Source organism: Mobula birostris, chromosome 1 (genome assembly GCF_030028105.1).
Source record: "Mobula birostris isolate sMobBir1 chromosome 1, sMobBir1.hap1, whole genome shotgun sequence".
Classification (NCBI taxonomy): domain Eukaryota; kingdom Metazoa; phylum Chordata; class Chondrichthyes; order Myliobatiformes; family Myliobatidae; genus Mobula; species Mobula birostris.
This window is the reverse complement of record NC_092370.1, coordinates 5,306,435-5,328,462: the sequence shown is the minus strand read 5'-3', so window position 1 is coordinate 5,328,462 and position 22,028 is coordinate 5,306,435. Positions and strand designations below refer to the sequence as shown.

At 43.7% G+C, this 22,028-nt stretch overlaps 1 protein-coding gene across 3 annotated transcripts in view; it reads right to left on the bottom strand.

Annotated features, from left to right (window-relative positions):
• virma (vir like m6A methyltransferase associated) overlaps positions 1-22,028 on the bottom strand; it is a 141,165-nt gene that overhangs the window by 100,852 nt on the left and 18,285 nt on the right. For all 3 annotated transcript variants that reach the window (XM_072251837.1, XM_072251846.1, XM_072251855.1), the window contains exon 4: positions 16,191-16,239. In XM_072251837.1, the coding sequence (XP_072107938.1) occupies positions 16,191-16,239 (49 nt within the window). The remainder of the gene's footprint in view (positions 1-16,190; positions 16,240-22,028) is intronic.

Here is a 22,028-nt window from a genome sequence, read left to right as displayed (position 1 = left end):
ATTTCACAGGACATGTCTTCTATGTTAGATACTCCCATTACCACTGATGAGATTAAGAATGTTATTTCCTCTATGAATTTGGGGAAAGCTCCTGGCCCTGATGGGTTTACCGTAGAATTTTATAAATGTTTTGCACCTTCATTAATCCCTTGGTTCTGTAAGGTTTTCGAGGCTTCAGTAAAACTTGGTAAACTTCCCGAATCTTTCAACAGAGCGTCAATCTCTCTAATATTAAAGAAAGATAAAGATCCTGCTCAATGTGCATCTTATAGACCAATATCTTTATTAAATGTTGATTCTGAAGTTTCTTCTAAATTATTAGCAAACAGATTAGAAAAAGTACTTCCTTTTATTATTTCGGAAGACCAAACGAGTTTTATTAAAGGTCGTTACTCTTTTTATAACATTCGCACACTGTTAAATATCGTTTATACCCCCTCACAAAATGTTCCTGAGTGTGTTATCTCTTTAGATGCTGAGAAAGCTTTTGATAGAGTAGAATGGCTTTACTTATTTAAGGTGCTTGAAATGTTTAATTTTAGCTCAAAATTTATATCCTGGATCAAACTGTTATATCATTCTCCTGTGGCCTCGGTCCGTACTGACTCTCTAGGCTCACCTTTTTTCCCTCTTTTTCGAGGCACTCGACAAGGTTGTCCTCTTAGTCCTTTATTATTTGATATTGCATTAGAACCTCTTGCAATTGCCATTCGAGAATCTCCAAATATTACTGGGATAACTCGGGGCTTAAAGTCCCATAAAATATCACTCTATGCTGATGACTTACTTTTATATATTTCTAATCCTCAAAAATCTATCCCTGCTGTTTTAGAGTTATTAGCACAATTTAGTCTCTTTTCAGGTTATAAATTAAATCTTAGTAAGAGTGAACTTTTCCCGATTAATAAACAACTTCCCTTATATCAAAACTTTCCATTTAAATTGATTAATAATTATTTTTCATATCTTGGGATTAAAATTACTTGTAAATACAAAGATTTATTTAAGATTAACTTTTTAACCTTAATTGACCATATTACTCAACTTTCATCTAAATGGTTTCCTTTATATTTAACTTTGATTGGTCGTATTAATGCAGTTAAGATTTTTTTTTGCCAAAATTTCTATATATATTTCAGGCATTACCAATCTTTGTTCCAAAATTTTTTTTTGATAAAGTTGACTCAAAAATTTCTTCATTTATTTGGCAAAATAAAAACCCGAGACTAGGTAAAACACATTTACAGAAAGCTAAGAGAGATGGAGGTTTAGCATTACCCAACTTTAGATTTTATTATTGGGCAATTAATATTCGACATATGAAATTTTGGTTACTTGATCAGGATATACTATCCATTCCTAAATGGGTAGCATTGGAATTACAATCTGTTCAGGGCTATACACTTGGCTCTATTTTAGGTTCCTCTCTTCCTTTTGATTTGAAACGCCTCAAACAGGTATCTAACCCGATAGTTAAATATACCTTACGTACTTGGTTTCAATTCAGAAAATTTTTTGATCTTAACCAATTTGGGCTAGCGATTCCTATTTTTGGTAACATATTTTTTCCTCCCCCTTTTACGGATCGTGCTTTTCAAATTTGGAAAATTAAGGGTATTTCACGGTTTTTGGATTTATTTTTAGATGGTTCCCTTATGTCTTTTGAACAATTATCTAATAAATATAAGTTATCAAGAATACATTTTTTTAGATATCTACAAGTTAGAAATTTCCTAAGTACTATACTTTCTTCTTTTCCAATGCTTCCTCCTACATACATTTTAGATACTATAATTAACCTTAATCCATGTCAGAAAGGTGCATCAGCTATGATTTATAATATTATTATGAAACTTAGGAAAGCTCCATTTGATAAGATTAGGTCAGATTGGGAACAGGAATTGGGGTATCATTTCCGTGGATGACTGGGGGCAGATTTTACAATTAGTGAATACTTCCTCTGTTTGTGCTAAACATTCCCTAATTCAATTTAAAGTTGTTCATAGAGCACATATGTCCAAAGATAAATTAGCTCGCTTTTATTCTCATATTAATCCTTTTTGTGATAGATGTCCGGGGCAGATAGCCTCTTTAACTCATATGTTCTAGTCTTGTCCTACTCTGGAAACTTTTTGGAGAGACATTTTTAATATTATCTCCAAGGTATTCAACATAGCTATCTCTCCTCACCCTATTACTGCTATCTTTGGACTACCTAAAATTTCCAGTAATCTCTCTCCTTCAGCCCATAGAATGATTGCATTTCTTACTTTAATGGCGAAAAGATGTATCTTACAACATTGGAAAGAGCTTAATGCTCCAACTACCTTTTTTTGGTTTTCTCAGACGATATTATGCTTGAATTTGGAGAAAATTAGAAGCAATCTTTATGATTCCTCACTTAAATTTGAACAGACCTGGAAATCTTTTATTCAATATTTTCATTTAATGTAATTTTTTTTCTCCTCTTTTTTTGCTCCATATTTATATACCCTTCTTGTTTTTTTTTACTGTTTTTAATGGAGGTCGGGATTGAGGACTTGATTTTAAGTTTTTTAACTCTGCTTGGTTCCAAGTTAGCGCATTGCTTTGCTTTGCTTTTTAGTTTAGTTGCACGGTGGGTTTTTTTTTTGGGTTTTTTTTCCTTTTCTCTATTGGTATATATATATAAAATTAGTATACTATTATGTTACCTCAGTATGTTATGTTCAAATTACATTGTTTGTATCATTTTTTCTGTATTAATATCTCCTGTAATTTTATTATATTCTAACAGTGTATTAGTGCCTTTATGGCTTACCCTTTTTGTATACTTATTCAATAAAAAGATTGAAAAAGAAAAGAAAGAAAAAGTAAAAATAAACAGATCAATTACAGTATGATTACAATAGTTCAAAAATCGTGAAAAACCAGAAATAATATATATTAAAAAAGTAAGGTAGTGTTCATGGGTTCGATGTCCATTTAGAAATCAGATAGCAGAGGGGAAGAAGCTGTTTCTGAATCACTGAGTGTGTGCCTTCAGGCTTATGTACCTCCTTCAAGATTTTTCAGGATGGCGGTGTCCGGCGGCCGTGTTGCGAGCTCCGCTCCAAATGTACAGTATAGTACTAATTTCAACGATTTTCTTAGCATTTTCTGTTCAAGTAGCTGAACCAGATACAATAGACTGACCCTTCTGAATATCGGAAAGATGGCATTTACCCACTACGTGCTGCCTTTCCTACACTGGGAACCGCTTCTTGCGTGGGAGACATATCTTTTACATTGCCACTACCTTAGAAGCACCGGAGGCAAGGGAGAAGAGCTAGTGTCCTGGTGAGGCTGTGACGGCGTGCATATCGGCCGCCGCTCCTCAGCATACTCCTGGCTAACGGTCAGTTCCTGAACAACAAGCTTTCTGAACTGAGAGCCAGAATCTCCTATCAGCAGGAAACAAAGGAATGCAACGTTTTGTGTTTTGTGAAGACCTGGCTGATGGAGGAGATACCGGATCATGCCATCGAGCCCTCTAGGTTCTCCTTGTTCTAGGAGGGCAGGTTGAAAAACCTCTCTGGGAAGAGTAAAGAAGGAGGGGTATGCTTCATGGTCAACAATGCTTGGTGGAACCCCCACAATATGCATGCACTCAAATCCTTTTGTTCCCCTGATCTGGAGTACCTGGGGCTGCTGTGCAGACCCCACCGGCTGCTTAGGGAGTTCATGGCTGTTATTATCACAGCGGTGTACATTCCACCGCAGGCTGATACTGACCTGGTTCTCAAGGAACTGTACGAGACCATCAACACACTGGAGACTGCACACCCAGAGGCTGCTTTCATCGTCACCAGTGACTTTAATCGAGTATCACTGACAAAAGTCTCTCCGAAGTTTTATCAGCACATTCAGGTGAGCACTCGCGGAGATAAGATACTTGACCACTGTTACACTTCCTTCCGCAACAATTACAAAGCTTTCCTTCGCCCAGCTTTTGGAAAATCAGATCACTCTTCAGTCCTGCTTTTGCCGAAACAAGGCAGAAGCTGAAACAAGAGGCAGCCACAGTTAAAACTGTCCACTGTTGGTCCGACCAATCGGACTCCATGCTGCAGGACTGCTTCGATGACATCGACTGGAATGTCTTCCATGATGAGGATGTCTCAGAGTTCACTGATGGAATCACATGCTTCATCTGGAAGTGCATCGACGATGTTGTCCCCCAGAAGTCGGTCAGGTCTTCCCAAACCAGAAACTCTGGATCACTAGTTCAGTGCAAGCAGCACTTACTGCGCGACATAGAGCTTACATTGCTGACAATCAACTAGGGCTCAAGAAAACCAGCAACGATCTGTGCAAAGCTATCAAGGCTGCGAAACAACAATACAGGGACAAGACTGAGTCAAGATTCACAACAAATAGCACACGTGATTTGTGGCGAGGGTTGCATACCATCACAGACTTCAAAGCCAAACATTGTGGTGCGCCAACAATGCGGCCTCTCTCCCAGATGAGTTCAATTGCCTTTATGCTTGGTTCGATGTTGCTAACTCTGAGCCTCCAAGGAAAGCCACCGCTACAACCTGCAACTTATCATCTCTGAGGCTGAGGTACACAAACATTTCCAATGAGTGGACAGTCCCAAGGCTGCGGGACCAGACAGCATCCCAGGGTGAGTACTCAGGATGTGCACAGCACAACTGGCAAGCGTGTTTACTGACATTTTTAATCTCTCCTTCTCCCAGTGTAGAATGCCCTCCTGCTTCAAATTATCCACCATTGTCCCTGTACCAAAAAAAACCAAGGTAACATGCCTGAAAGACTAGTGTCCTGTTGCACTCACCTCAATAATAAGCAAATGCTTTGAGAAGCTGGTGAAGGATTACATCTGCAGCTTGCTACCACCCAAACTGGACCCCCTATAATTCGCCTACCGACATAACCGATCGACAGACGACGCAATTGCCACTGCTCTATATACTGTCCTTACACATCTGGAGAAGAAAGATGCTTATGTGAGAATGCTGTTCTTGCACTATAGTTCAGCATTCAACACCATAGTTCCATCCAGGCTCGACAAGAAGCACAGAGACCTCGGCCTTGACCCTGCCTTGGGCAGCTGGATCTTGGACTTCCTGTCAGATCACTGGCAGGAGGTAAGAGTGGGCTTCCTCACCTCCATCCCTCTGACTCTCAATACAGGAGCCCCTCAGGGCTGCGTACTGAGTCCCCTCCTTTACTTCCTGTATACCCATGACTATGTCACCACCCACAGCTCTAATCTAATTAAATTTGCCGATGACACTACATTGATTGGCCTTATCCCAAACAATAACGGGTGGCTTACAGGGAAGAAGTCATCTCTCTGCCACAGTGGTGTCAAGAAAACAACCTCTCCCTCAATATTGCAAAAACAAAGCAGCTGGTTGTGGATTACAGGAGGAATGGAGACTGGGCTAACCCCTATTGACATCAATGGATCTGGGGTTGAGAGGGTAAACAGCTTTAAGTTCCTTGGCATCCACATCACCAAGGACCTCATGTGGTCTGTACACACCAGCTGTGTGGTGAAAAAGGCACAACAGCGCCTCTTTCACCTCAGATATTTGAGGAAGTTTGGCATGGGTCCCCAAATCCTAAGAACTTTCTAAAGGGGCACAATTGAGAGCATCCTGATTGGCTGCATCACTGCCTGGTATGGGAACTGTACCTCCCTTAATTGTAGGACTCTGTAGAGTGGTGCAGACAGCCCAGCGCATCTGTAGTTGTGAACTTCCCATAATTCAGGACATTTACAAGGACAGGTGTGTAAGAAGGGCCCGAAGGATCATTGGGGTCCTGAGTCACCCCAACCAAAACCTATGCTGCTACCATCCAGCAAACGGTACCGTAACATAAAAGCCAATAGGCTCCAGGACAGCTTCTTCCACCAGGCTATCAGACTGATTAACTCATGCAGATTTGAGTGATGTTACATTGACTGTTCTATTTATTATAAATTAGTATAAATTATTATGATTGCACATTATATATTTAGACAGACATAACAAAAGATTTTTACTCCTCATGTATGTGAAGGATGTAAGAAATAAAGTCAATTCAATTCATTCCTAACTGATGGTAACAATGAGAAAAGGGCATGCCCTGGGTGCTGGGGGTCCTTAATAATGGACGCTGCCTTTTCGAGACATCACTCCTTGAAAATGTCCTAGGTACTTTGTAGGCTAGTACCCAAGATGGGGCCAACTAAATTTACAACCCTCTGTAGCTTCTTTCTGTTCTGTGCAGTAGCACCCCTCCCCCCACATACCAGACAGTGATGCAGCCTGTCAGAATGCTCTCCACGGTACATCTATATAAGTTTTTGAGTGTTTTTGTTGACATACCAAATCTCTTCAAACTCCTAATGAAGTATAGTCACTGTCTTGCAATCTTTATATGCATCGATATGTTGGGACCAGGTTAGGTTCTCCGAGATCTTGACACCCAGGAACTTGAAACTGCTCACTCTCTCCACTTCTGATCCCTCAATGAGGATTGGTACATGATTCTTCATCTTACCCTTCCTGAAGTCCACAATCAGCTTTTTCGTCTTACTGACGTTGAGTGCCAGGTTGTTGCTGCAACACCACTCAACTAGTTTGTGTATTTTGTTCCTGTACACTCTCTCATCTCCATCTGAGATTTTACCAACAATGGTTGTATCATCAGCAAATTTATAGATGGTACTTGAGCTATGCCTTGTCATACAGTCATGGGAATAGAGAGAGTAGAGCAGTAGGCTAAGCGCACACACCCCTGAGGTACACCAATGTTGATCGTCAATGAGGAGGAGATATTATAACCAATCTGCACAGATTGTGATCTTCCGGTTAGGAAGTTGAGGATCCAATAGCAGATGGAGGTATAGAGGTCCACATTCTGTAACTTATCAATCAGGATTGTGGGAATGATGATGTTAAATGCTGAGCTATAGTCCATGAACAGCATCCCGGTTGAGCGTAGGTTGTTCCTATTGTCCAGGTGGTCTAAGGCCATGTGAAGAGCCATTGATATTGTGTCCACCCTTGACATATTGTGGTGATAGGCAAATTGCAGTGGGTCCACATTCTTGCTCCAGCAGGAGTTCAGTCTAGTCATGACCAACCTCTCAAAGCATTTCATCACTATAGATGTCTCAATGGGCCAAATGGCCTAATTCTACTCTCATGTCTTATGGTCTTATAGTCTTATAATCTAATTAGCCATTTCATTTTTGGAGAAGATCCAGCCACAATGACAAGAGGGACAAAGTTTCTCCCCTCAGCTTCAGGGACAATCCTTTCCTCAGCTGTACTCTGGTGACCGTAAAGCTGAGTTCTCTAAATGCTGATTGATTTCCTAATGGTCTGCACAGTAATGATAAGCTCTGCGTGGCAGATCTGGGGCCTCACTTCAGCGTACAAATTTAAACTTCTCACAAATTTGCAAGCTTTTTCCAATGGGAGAATGAATGAATGAATGAATGAATAAATAAATAAATAAGCACGCAAACATCTTTACAACAAGAGGGTGAACATCAAATCTCTAGACAAATATTTCCTACTATTTAATAAACATTAGAACACCAAATTTTGGTAACATATAAATAAAGCTAGAAATAATACTGTTCTGTTTTACTTAAACTATTGTATCAGACGTGAAAATCTGAATGGAATTAAAAGACAATATCTGTTAGGTATGTGACGAAAAACCAAGTTATCAGAAGATTGATGCTAATGAGAGAGAGAGATAAGTGAGACAATAAAGAAACATTCAAAATGCTAATAAGAGAGAAGAGAGAGATTAATGAGAAAGAAACACATTTCAGAATATTGACAGACCGGTTGCTTTGAACCTGAACTGTTTGAAGTTTGATGGACAGGTCGATACCCCAGCAGGGGGATAAAAAGAACAGATTCGCTAAGGCACGACACACCACGAGATCACGAGATAACGAGACCCTGGAAGAGCAGTGTACCCCCACAAGTTGGTGTGAGTTTGGAGGTCTGGTCGCGGGAACCGACCATAGACGCACAGGGTGAAAAGGGTACGATCGGTGGGAACCTGGTGTGTGTGTCCGCCCTTGCCTGGGTGCCAGGTTCACCGTGGAAGAACGGTCGTATCCGGAACGGAGGGGTCACAGTCGATGACCACAGAAGACATAAAAAGGGTTCGCCCGAAAGCTAACTGCGAAGAACATCAAAGGTCTGTTTGAATCAATATTTGCATTCTCTCTCTCTCCAACGGCACAACAGCAATTACTGCAAACTGTACTAAGCTGAACTGAACTCTGCGTCACTTGAGACTGATCATTTTACCCCTAGACTGCGATAGAGCTTGGTTGATTCCTGTTACCCTAGTTCTGTGTACACGTGTGTATTATCATTGCTAACCTGTTGCATTTACATCCTTACGATTAGAGTACTATGTTACTTATTTCTTTAATAAAACTTTATTAGTTTCTGTTAAACCAGACTCCAACTAAGTGGTCCATTTCTGCTGGTTTGGCAACCCAGTTACGGGGTACGTAACATAAGTGGGAATCTCGTCTGCGATTTTGAACGCCAAATTTGGAACTGGGTAAATTGATTGGTTAAAATTCCCGAAAGAAAGAAAGGGCAAACAGCAGAAATGGAGATTGAGGAATTTCTAAAGGCGCCAACCTTGGCGGCATTAGAGGATGCCAGGAAATCAGAATTGGCAACTGTGGCCAAACGGTTGAATCTTTTTAAAGGGAAGTCGACAATGAGGAGAGCAGAGATGCACAGAGCTATCATTGAGCATTATGTATCTAAAGGTGTGTTTCCCCAAGGGGAGCTGGAGGTGGTATCTATGGGCAAACCTGGTGGAGAAGCAGTACAGCTGCAGATGGAAAAATTGAGACTCGAGCACGAGTTCCGGGTAAAACAGCTGGAACGAGAAGAGAGGGACAGGCAGTTAGAACGAGAAGAGAGAATAAAACAGCTAGAACAAGAAGAGAAGTGGTTAGAACGACAAGAGAGAGAGAAACAGAGGGAAAGGGGATTTGAGATGGAGAAGTTAAGGATGACGCTAGCGCAGGGGCCCATGCCGAACCAAGGTGGAGGGATCAGGGCGACCCAGGAGGTTAGGCTGGTTCCCCCATTTGAGGAGGCCGATGTTGATCGGTACTTTCTACATTTTGAAAAAGTCGCTGCAAGTCAGGACTGGCCGAGGGATAAGTGGGCTGTTTTGCTTCAGAGCGTACTTAAAGGAAAAGCCCAGCAAACTTACTCGGCATTATCTGCAGAAGATGCCCAGAGGTATGATGTGGTGAAAGAGGCGATACTCAGGATTTATGAGTTGGTCCCGGAGGCATACCAGCAGAGGTTCCGGAATGTGAGGAAGCAATGGGGCCGCACGTATTTAGAGTTTGCCTGTGAGATGCAGATGTATTGTGAGTGTTGGTGCGCCTCGAAAGGGGTCAATGGGGATTATGACGGACTGCTACAGCTAATACTGATTGAGCAGTTTAAAGGTTATGTCCCTGAAGGTATGAGACCCTACCTAGATGAGAAAGAGGCAGACACCTTAGCTGCAACTGCTAAGTTAGCAGATGAGTACGCGTTAACACACAAGGCGAAGATTACCCGAAGTAAAAGCTACCACAAGGGTAGTCAAGAGGGCGGAGAGAGTCCGCCGGGGAAGTCAGAAAGTAAGCCGGGGACTAGTGAGAAGGATAAGGAAGACAGGAAGCAATTTGGTAGGAAGTCTCCTGGGGTCGTATGCTATAATTGTGGGAAAGCCGGTCACTTTGCATCCAGGTGCTTTGCCCCAAAGGAGACGGGGAAAGGAAAAAGGACGGTTCCCACTGGCTGTATTGAGCTGGCAAACAAACCGCTAGGGGAGAAGAGGTCTGATAAAGTTCAGGAAGGGCATGAGAAGTTTACCTCGGCCGGATTGGTGTCAGTGAAGGAGGGGTTAAACCCAGTTCCAGTACGGATCTGGAGAGACAGTGGAGCTTGTCAGTCATTGATCTTAAAGAGTGTGTTAGACTTTAGTTCAGAGACTCAGACTGGGGAGGTCAGGGTGATAAAAGGCATTGGGAAAGGAACTGAAGCAGTACTTTTGCACCAGATACACCTAAAAAGCGACTTGGTCTCCGGACCGGTCACGATTGGGGTGAGGCCCGAACTACCAATGGAAGACGTGGAGGTCTTACTCGGTAATGACCTCGCCGGCGAAAATGTGTTCTCAGCAGAAAAACTGACAAGCCAGCCTGCCAGCACTGAGGCCCCGCCCATGGACTCACAGGTTTATCCCGTTTGCGCAGTGACTCGGCGCATGTCCAGAAAGGCTGCTGAACAGAATGTAGGTTTAGCTGACACACATCAAAGTTGTTGGTGAACACAGCAGGCCAGGCAGCATCTCTAGGAAGAGGGACAGTCGACGTTTCAGGCTGAGACCCTTCGTCAGGACTAACTGAAAGAAGAGCTAGTAAGAGATATGAGAGGGGGAGGAGGAGATCCAAAATGATAGGAGAAGACAGGAGGAGGAGGGATGGAGCCAAGAGTTGGACAGGTGATTGGCAATGGGGATATGAGAGGATCATGGGACAGGAGGCCCAGGGAGAAAGACAAGGGGGAGAGGAACCCAGAGGATGGGCAAGGGGTAGAGTCAGAGGGACAGAGGGAGAAAAAGGAGAGTGAGAGAAAGAATGTGTGTATAAAAATAAATAACGGAAGGGGTACAAGGGGGAGGTGGGGCATTAGTGGAAGTTTGAGAAGTCGATGTTCATGCCATCAGGTTGGAGGGTACCCAGACGGAATATAAGGTGTTGTTCCTCCAACCTGAGTGTGGCTTCATCTTTACAGTAGAGGAGGCCATAGATAGACATGTCAGAATGGGAATGGGATGTGGAATTGAAATGTGTGGCCACTGGGAGATCCTGCTTTCTCTGGCGGACAGAGCGTAGGTGTTCAGCAAAGCAGTCTCCCAGTCTGCGTCGGGTCTCGCCAATATACAGAAGGCCACATCGGGAGCACCGGACACAGTATATCACCCCAGCCAACTCACAGGTGAAGTGTCGCCTCACCTGGAAGGACTGTCTGGGGCCCTGAATGGTGGTAAGGGAAGAAGTGTAAGGGCATGTGTAGCACTTGTTCCGACCTTCAACCGTCGGAGGCAGAACACTCTGTCCTCAGTAAGGGCCTCACCTTTGCCCCCCTTCGCCCACACCTCAGCGAGTTCCGTGTTCGCCATGATGCGGAACTCCTCTTCCGCCACCTCCGTCTCTGAACCTACTTCTTCGGCAAGGACTCTTCCACCCCCACCACTGACCCCTTCTCCTGTCTTAAACCCTCCTCTTCTTCATGGACACCCCACTCTGGTCTTCTGCCTGCTCTGGATCTCTTCATCGCTAACTGCCGACGGGACATCAACCGTCTCGACTTCACCGCACCTTGTTCCCATTCCAACCTCACTCCTTCGGAACGTTCTGCTCTCCACTCCCTCCGCACTAATCCTAACCTTATTATTAAACCCGCCGATAAGTGGGGTGCTGTTGTAGTCTGGCGTACTGACCTCTACCTTGCCGAGGCACAGCGACAACTCGCGGATACCTCCTATTTACCCCTCGATCGTGACCCCACTAAGGAGCTCCAGGCCATTGTCTCCCACACCATCACCGACTTTATCCGCTCAGGGGATCTCCGATCCACTGCTACCAACCTTATAGTTCCCACAACTCGCACTTCCCGTTTTTACCTCCTACCCAAGATCCACAAACCTGCCTGTCCTGGCAGACCTATTGTCTCAGCTTGCTCCTGCCCCACCGAACTCGTTTCTGCATACCTCGACACTGTTTTATCCCCCCTTGTTCAATCCCTTCCCACCTATGTTCGTGACACTTCTCATGCTCTGAATTTTTTCAATGATTTTAAGTTCCCTGGCCCCCACCGCCCTTACACTTCCTCCCTTACCACCATTCAGGGCCCCAGACAGTCCTTCCAGGTGAGGCGACACTTCACCTGTGAGTCGGCTGGGGTGATATATTGCATCTGGTGCTCTCGATGTGGCCTTCTATATATTGGCGAGACCCAACGCAGACTGGGAGACCGTTTTGCTGAACACCTACGCTCTGTCCGCCAGAGAAAGCAGGATCTCCCAGTGGCCACACATTTTAATTCCACATCCCATTCCCCTTCTGACATGTCTATCCACGGCCTCCTCTACTGTAAAGATGAAGCCACACTCAGGTTGGAGGAACAACACCTTCTATTCCGTCTGGGTAGCCTCCAACCTGATGGCATGAACATCGACTTCTCTAACTTCCGCTAATGCCCCTCCTCCCCCTCGTACCCCATCCGTTATTTATTTATATACACACATTCATTCTCTCTCTCTCCTTTTTCTCCCTCTGTCCCTCTGACTATACTCCTTGCCCATCCTCTGGGTTTTTCCCCCCCCTCCCCCTTTTCCTTCTCCCTGGGCCTCCGGTCCCATGATCCTCTCATATCCCTTTTGCCAATCACCTGTCCAGCTCTTGGCTCCATCCCTCCCTCTCCCTGTCTTCTCCTATCATTTTGGATCTCCCCCTCCCCCTCCCACTTTCATATCTCTTACTAACTCTTCCTTCAGTTAGTCCTGACGAAGGATCTCAGCCTGAAACGTCGACTGTACTTCTTCCTAGAGATGCTGCCTGGCCTGCTGCGTTCACCAGCAACTTTGATGTGTGTTGCTTGAATTTCCAGCATCTGCAGAATTCCTGTTGTTTAGATTTAGCTGAAACGCTTTTACCAGGAGGGGTTAGAAAGTGAGAAGAAGGGGCGTAGTGAAACGGAAGTTGAGGTAGACTTATCATTAGCAAGGAAGGAACTTATACAGGCACAGGAACGAGACGAGGAGCTAATGGTTTTGACAGAGACAGCTCTCTCCAAAGCAGAATTAAAGAGGGAGCCAGTGGGCTATTATGTGAAGGAGGGAGTACTAAGGAGGAAATGCATCGTGCCTGCAGATGAGGAATGGGGGGTGGTGCACCAGGTGGTAGTGCCGAAAATTTATGGGGATGAGATTTTTAACGTGGCCCACAAGATACCCTTCGGTGGACATTTTGGGGTGAGGAAAACAGTCGATAGAATCATGAAAGAGTTTTACTGGCCGCACAGGAGGAAGGATGCTATTGACTATTGTAGACATGAGCTAACACAGTTACAGGCTATTGATATGCTAATAGCTTGCCACGATAAGCGAGCAGACCTAGTCGGTGTTATCACGAAAATTAATGAGGCTAGGGCGCCACCTGATAAGGGGAAAACCCATTTTGAAAAGATAAGTATGGTGCCGACCAGATGGGAGAACTCTATTGTTTTGGCCAACTTTGCTGATGAGTTCTCTCACTTAACCCCCGAACAGAGCGAGCCACTGATAAAGCTAATTAACCGGCACGCACACATATGTCCGGATGTCTCGAGGCGATGCAAAGAGCTGGGACATGGTGTTGTTGTCACATCAGGTAAGCAACCTCTGCAGCCTAGTAAGTAACCCCCCTATAGGATGATTAATTCAGTGACAAAAGCGTATATGGACGATTTAGTGGTCTGGAGTGACACGTGGGAGGAGCACATTGTGGCAGTAGAGGAACTGTTTAAAAAGCTGGCTGAAGCCAGCCTGACAGTGAGCCTCGCAAAAAATGAATTCGGCCACGCGAAGGTCACTTATATGGGATTTGTGGTAGGACAGGGGCAGCTGGCTCCGATGCAGGCTAAGGTGCGGGCTATCTCTGAAGTCCCCACCCCGACAGACAAGAGAGCCCTGAGAAGGTTCTTGGGGATGGTGGGGTACTATCGGAAGTTTTGCAAAAACTTTGCGGATATTACCCTCCCTCTTACTAAGCTCTTGCCAAAGTATGCTAAGTTTGTGTGGGATGGCCTTCGTTATATTTGTCCGGGACGGAAACCACTGAGAATTTACACTGATCACAACCCATTAGTGTTTTTGACCACTATGAAGGATAAAAACAAAAGACTGCTAAGTTGGAGCCTGGTCTTAGAGGATATTAAAATAACACATATAAAAGGAACGGAAAATGTGATTGCTGGCTGTCTGTCAAGGTGTTGACAACTTAAAGTTCCCTGTATTAGCCGAATAGCTGATGGCCCTGTATATTAGTGTGTATCTAATAATGTATTCCTGCCCATAATTTTTACCCCGGTAAAAATCTTTTGAAGGATAGGGGTGTGACGAAAAACCAAGTTATCAGAAGGTTGATGCTAATGAGAGAGAGATAAGTGAGACAATGGAGAGACATTCAAAATGCTAATGAGAGAAGAGAGAGATTAATGAGAAAGAAACACATTTCAGAATATTGACAGACCGGTTGCTTTGAACCTGAACTGTTTGAAGTTTAATGGACAGGTCGATACCCCAGCAGGGGGATAAAAAGAACAGGTTCGCTAAGGCACGACACACCACAAGATCACGAGATAACGAGATCCTGGAAGAGCGGTGTGCCCCCACAAGTTGGTGTGAGTTTGGAGGTCTGGTCACGGGAACCGACCATAGACGCACAGGGTGAAAAGGGTACGATCGGTGGGAACCTGGTGTGTGTGTCCACCCTTGCCTGGGTGCCAGGTTCACCGCGGAAGAACGGTCGTATCCGGAACGGAAGGGTCACAGTCGGTGACCACAGAAGACATAAAAAGGGTTCGCCCGAAAGCTAACTGCGAAGAACATCAAAGGTCTGTTTGAATCAAAATTTGCATTCTCTCTCTCTCTCCAACGGCACAACAGCGATTACTGCGGACTGTACTAAGCTGAACTGAACTCTGCGTCACTTGAGACTGATCATTTTACCCCTAGGCTGCGATAGAGCTTGGTTGATTCCTGTTACCCTAGTTCTGTGTACACGTGTGCATTATCATTGCTAACCTGTTGCATTTACATCCTTACGATTAGAGTACTATGTTATTTATTTCTTTAATAAAACTTTATTAGTTTCTGTTAAACCGGACTCCAACTAAGTGGTCCATTTCTGCTGGTTTGGCAAACCAGTTACGGGGGACGTAACAGGTAACTGTGGAAAACATGGAGTCAAAGAACACTACAGCACAGAAACAGGCCATTTGGTCCACCTAGTCCATTCCAAAATAGTTCAAACTACCTGCACCTGCACCATAGCCCACCATACCCTTCCCACCCATGTACCTATCCAAATTTCTCTTAAATGCTGGAATTAAACCCACATCCACCACTTCTGCTCGCAGCCCATTCCACACTCTCACCACTCTCTGAGTGAATAATCCAGCCTTCCTGCAGACGTTTGGAACACGGTTCCCCTTAAACACTTAACCTTTCACACTTAACCCATGATTTCTAGTTCTAGTCTCAGTCAATCTCAGCGGAAAACACCTGCATGCATTTGTCCTATCTATACCTCTCAATTTTATATACCCTATTGAACCCTCCTTACTTCTTTACACTCCAGGGAATAGTCAACCTTCCCCTATAACTCAGGTCCTCAGTGTTCTCAGTTCAAAGCACATTTATTAACAAAGTATGTATGCTATATAAAACCTTGAGATTCCTCAAGTCCTGGCATCATCCTTGTAAATTTTCTCTGTACTCTTTCAATCTTATTTACTTCTTTCCTGTAGGTAAGTGACTAAAACTGCACACAATACTCCAAATTAGGCCATGACAAAGCAAAGGGAGGACAATCAAGAATACAGCTTTACACATTGTAAAAAGCATATGCTTCACGAAATACAGTACAATACACTGTTAACACACTGTTGGACCCTGATGTTTTTAATCCAAGATTCTTTCAGAAGTCAGGAAAGAGGCACAAAACTTGTTGTTTCAAGATCACATTATTTAGCAATAATGGAACAAATAAAGTTGGAAATCGATAGTGATAGAGGTCTAGTAAGAGAGGGAATTGCAAAAAAAATTTGCTGCCAGGTAGTCAGCTTTTTATACCCATAGATAAGAAACATTCCATTCAGATTTTCACTTAAGAGTCAGCCAATCAGATACGCCCTATTCAAATAATGCAGCAACAGAGAAGTTTCCACAGCTTTCCGAATTACACTATTCTAACTACTGTATACATATTGCGACCATTAGGAAACATACTAAACCGTTATTGTATACAAGTAGCCATATAAAATACAAGCAATTAATTTTTAAACTGCAAAGAAAGTAATAATTAAACAGGCTTATTCAGCAACACATACCTTATTGTTTGGTCTGAAAATTATAGATGCATTTTCATCATAATCAAGGCTGAGGGAAGAATAGCAAACAGATTGAATTAAGTTAAACCAATCCACTGCTTCATGAAATTATGTATCTAAAATGGACAACACCACAATCTTCATAGAATGTTTTATAAAATACACCTTCAGATCATTTTTTAAATTCTGCCAACTTTAAAAATTCATACATCATCTCAATAAAGTTTAAACTTACTTTACCTGAAAAAGACGAAACCTTTATCCAAACCCAGAGAATGATACATTCCTGCCACAGGAGAAGACAATACTAAAATATGCCCTTGAATGGAAGGTCCTACAAAACATGGTGGATACAGCCCAATCCATCACAGGTAAAGCCCCTCCTCACCAGTGAGCACGTTTACATGAAGTGCTATCACAGGAAAGCAACATCCATCATCAAGGACCCTAACCATCCAGGTGATGCTCTTTTCTCACTGCTGCCATCAGGAAGGAGGTATAGGGGCCTCAGGACCCATATCACCAGGTTCAGGAACAGTTATTATCCCTCAGCCATCAGGTTTTTGAACTAAAGGGGATAACTTCACTCACCCCATTACTGAACTGTCAATGACTCTTCATGTTCTCAATATTTATTGCTTATCTATTTAGTATTATTATTATTTTACTTCTTTTTGTATTTGTACAGTTTGTCATCTTTTGCATATTGGTTGCCTGCTTTGTTATGTGCAGTCCTCCATTGATTCTATTGTGTTTCCCTGGATTTACTGTGAATGCCCGCAAGGAAATGAATCTCAGGGTTGTATATGGTGAAAAATATGTACTTCGACAATAAATTTACTTCTGAACTTTTGATCAAGAAAGGACAGATTTACTTGCCAGTCGAAGCAAGTAGCTGAAGAAGTGAGCGGAAGAATTTCGGGTCGAAAAAGTCGTTTTTTTTTAAAGAACTGCTCGGGGAGAAGGGTCTGCACTGTGCAGGCACGTGACGTAGCGCGCCAAGGTTTGAAAAGCAGACCACCATAAACAGTGGCCATCGTCGGAGTGGACTGAGTCAGAGTGGGACAGCTTCGGCTCGAACAGGCTTCGGCAAGAACAGGCACAGGCAAGGGTAGGTTCCGGTAAGTTTTTTGTTCAGATTGTCTAGCGTAGAGAGAATGCCAGGCAGGATGTTGGAATGCTCCTCTTGCAGGATGTGGGAAGTCAGGGAGCCCTCCGGTGTCCCTGACAACGACACCTGCAAGAAGTGCATCCAGCTGCAGCTCCTGACAAACCGCGTTAGGGAACTGGAGCAGGAGCTGGATCACCTGCTGATCATTCGGGAGAATGAGGAGATTATAGATCGTAGCTACAGGGAGGTAGTTACGAAAAGGAGCAGAGGACAGGAAATTGGGTCACTGTCAGGCGAGGGAAGAGAAAAGGGCAGGCAGAGCAGGGTTCCCCTGTGGCCATTCCCCTCAGCAACAAGTATACCGCATTGGATACTGTTTGGCGGGGGGGGAGATGACTTACCTGGGACTAGCTGCAGTAGCCGGATCTCTGGCACTGAGTCTGGCTCTGCAGTGCAGAAGGGAGGGGGGAAAAGAGGAGAGCGGTAGTGATAGGGGACTCGATAGTTAGAGGTGCAGATAGGAGGTTCTGTGGTCGTGACAGAGAATCCAGGATGGTTTGTTGCCTCCCAGGTGCCAGGGTCAAGGATGTCTCTGATCGATTGCATGACATTCTGAAGTGGGAGGGTGACCAGCCAGATGTCGTGGTGCACATAGGCACCAATGACATAGCAAGGAAGAGTGAAGAGGTCCTGGATAGTGAGTATAGAGAGCTTGGTAGGAAGTTGAAAAGCAGGACCTCGAGGGTGGTAATCTCAGGATTGCTACCTGTGCTAGGTGCCAGTGAGGGTAGAAATAGGATGCTCTGGAGGAGGAACAAGTGGCTGAGGAACTGGTGTAGGGGGCAGGGTTTCAGATTTCAGGATCATTGGGACCTCTTCTGGGGCAGGTGGGACCTGTACAAGAGAGACGGGTTACACTTGAACCACAGGGGGACCAATATCCTTTCAGGGAGGTTTGTTAGTGCAATTGGGGAGGCTTTAAACTAGATTTGCAGGGGGATGGGAACCAGAGTGCCAGAGCTGACAGTGTGGCTGGGGTGAAAATAAATGATATTGAAAGTTTAAGCAAATCCGCTGATAGAAAGGTTGTGAGTGGTGGTAAAAATCTTCTGAGGTGTATATATTTCAATGCTAGGAGTATTGCAGGGAAGGCGGATGAGTTGAGGGCGTGGATTGACACTTGGAATTATGGTGTTGTAGCAACTAGTGAAACTTGGCTACAGGAGGGGCAGGACTGGCAGCTTAATATTCCAGGGTTCCGATGTTTCAGATGTGATCGAGGCAGAGGAATGAAAGGTGAGGGAGTAGCATTGCTTGTTAGGGAAAATATTACAGCAGTGCTCAGGCAGGACAGATTAGAGGGCTTATCTACTGAGTCCTTATGGGTGGAGCTGAGAAACAGGAAAGGTATGGCCACATTAGTGGGATTGTATTACAGACCACCCAATAGTCAACGAGACTTGGAAGAGCAAATCTGCAGAGAGATAGCAGACAACTGCAGGAAACATAAAGTTGTGGTGGTAGGGGATTTTAATTTTCCATACATTGATTGGGACTCCCATACTGTTAGGGGTCTAGATGGTTTAGAGTTTGTAAAATGTGTTCAGGAAAGTTTTCTAAATCAGTATATAGAGGGACCGACTAGAGGGGATGCAATATTGGATCTCCTGTTAGGAAACGAATTAGGGCAAGTGACGGAAGTCTGTGTAGGGGAGCACTTTGGTTCCAGTGATCATAATGCCATTAGTTTCAATTTGATCATGGACAAGGATAGATCTGGTCCTAGGGTTGAGGTTCTGAACTGGAAGAAGGCCAAATTTGAAGAAATGAGAAAGGATCTAAAAAGCGTGGATTGGGACAGGTTGTTCTCTGGCAAAGATGTGATTGGTAGGTGGGAAGCCTTCAAAGGGGAAGTTTTGAGAGTGCAGAGTTTGTATGTTCCTGTCAGGATTAAAGGCAAATTGAAAAGGAATAAGGAACCTTGGTTCTCAAGGGATATTGCAACTCTGATAAAGAAGAAGAGGGAGTTGTATGAAATGTATAGGAAACAGGGTAAATCAGGTGCTTCAGGAGTATAAGAAGTGCAAGAAAATACTTAAGAAAGAAATCAGGAGGGCAAAAAGAAGACATGAGGTTGCCTTGGCAGTCAAAGTGAAGGATAATCCAAAGAGCTTTTACAAGTATATTAAGAGCAAAAGGATTGTAAGGGATAAAATTGGTCCTCTTGAAGATCAGAGTGGTCGGCTTTGTGCGCAACCAAAGGAAATGGGGGAGATCTTAAATAGGTTTTTTGCATCTGTATTTACTAAGGAAGCTGGCATGAAATCTATGGAATTGAGGGAATCAAGTAGTAAGACCATGACAACTGTACAGATTGAAAAGGAAGAGGTGCTTGCTGTCTTGAGGAAAATTAAAGTGGATAAATCCCCGGGACCTGACAGGGTGTTCCCTCGGATCTTGAAGGAGACTAGTGTTGAAATTGCGGGGGCCCTGGCAGAAATATTTAAAATGTCGCTGACTACGGGTGAAGTGCTGGAGGATTGGAGAGTGGCTCATGTTGTTCCGTTGTTTAAAAAAGGATCGAAAAGTAATCCGGGAAATTATAGGCCGGTGAGTTTAACTTCAGTAGTAGGTAAGTTATTGGAGAGAGTACTAAGAGACAGAATCTACAAGCATTTGGATAGACAGGGGCTTATTAGGGAGAGTCAACATGGCTTTGTGCGCGGTAGTCATGTTTGACCAATCTGTTGGAGTTTTTCGAGGAGGTTACCAGGAAAGTGGATGAAGGGAAGGCAGTGGATATTGTCTACATGGACTTCAGTAAGGCCTTTGACAAGGTCCCGCATGGGAGGTTAGTTAGGAAAATTCAGTCGCTAGGTATACATGGAGAGGTGGTAAATTGGATTGGACATTGGCTCGATGGAAGAAGCCAGAGAGTGGTGGTAGAAAATTGCTTCTCTGAGTGGAGGCCTGTGACCAGTGGTGTGCCACAGGGATCAGTGCTGGGTCCATCGTTATTTGTCATCTATATCAATGATCTGGGTGATAATGTGGTAAATTGGATCAGCAAATTTGCTGATGATACAAAGATTGGAGGTGTAGTAGACAGTGAGGAAGGTTTTCAGAGCCTGCAGAGGGACTTGGACCAGCTGGAAAAATGGGCTGAAAAATGGCAGATGGAATTTAATACTGACAAGTGTGAGGTATTGCACGTTGGAAGGACAAACCAACGTAGAACATACAGGGTTAATGGTAAGGCACTGAGGAGTGCAGTGGAACAGAGGGATCTGGGAATACAGATACAAGATTCCCTAAAAGTGTCCTCACAGGTAGATAGGGTCGTAAAGAGAGCTTTTGGTACATTGGCCTTTATTAATCGTAGTATTGAGTATAAGAGCTGGAATGTTATGATGAGGTTGTATAAGGCATTGGTGAGGCCGAATCTGGAGTATTGTGTTCAGTTTTGGTCACCAAATTACAGGAAGGATATAAATAAGGTTGAAAGAGTGCAGAGAAGGTTTACAAGGATGTTGCCGGGACTTGAGAAACTCAGTTACAGAGAAAGGTTGAATAGGTTGGGACTTTATTCCCTGGAGCGTAGAAGAATGAGGGGAGATTTGATAGAGGTATATAAAATTATGATAGGTATAGATAGAGTGAATGCAAGCAGGCTTTTTCCACTGAGGCAAGGGGAGAAAAAAACCAGAGGACATGGGTTAAGGGTGAGGGGGGAAAAGTTTAAAGGGAACATTAGGGGGGGCTTCTTCACACAGAGAGTGGTGGGAGTATGGAATGAGCTGCCAGACGAGGTGGTAAACGCGGGTTCTTTTTTAACATTTAAGAATAAATTGGACAGATACATGGATGGGAGGTGTATGGAGGGATATAGTCCATGTGCAGGTCAGTGGGGCTAGGCAGAAAATGGTTCGGCACAGCCAAGATGGGCCAAAGGGCCTGTTTCTGTGCTGTAGTTTCTATGGTTCTATGGTTCATTGGAAATTACTGCCACGCATTTTGTGCAAGTGAGCCCACAATTCAACAGTTACTGATAAATGGCCATTGGGGTATGGTGATAGCTTTAACGGAATACTTGAAGAGATGTACCAATATTAGCAGAATAATTTTTTATCCATCTCTGACTCTGTCACAATGTGCACTGTTAATTACTCCATCACCATAAAATAAAAATGAAAATTAGACAATTTAAAAACTGAAAATGCTGGAAACACTGCTGGATAAACAGCATCTGTGGAAAGAGAAACAGAGGTAATGTCTCGAGTCATAACAGGTAAAGGTTATTAAATTCATAATTCAAGATTGTTTAATGTCATTTTCAGTGCACAAATATAAAGAACAAAATAATTGTTACTCCAAATGTGAAGCAACACAAAAAACCAAGATTTTAAAAAAACACAATAACATAATAATAAAAAACAATAAATATAAATGCATAACATAGATCATAGATTTTATGTCCATAAAGTGACGCTTAGTATAGGAGTGTCTGTATATAAGGTGACTCTGACAGGAAATGATAAAGTAGTGGTGATTGGGGGTTTGGAGGAGAGGGTTAGTGGGCGGAGGTGTTGATCAGCCTTACTGCTTGGGGAAAGTAACCATTTTTGAGTCTGATGATCCTGGCGTGGATGCTATGTAGCCTCCTCCATGATGGTGGGTAGGTGGGTACTGGTGATGCGTTGGGCAGTTTGGACTACCCGGTGTAGAGC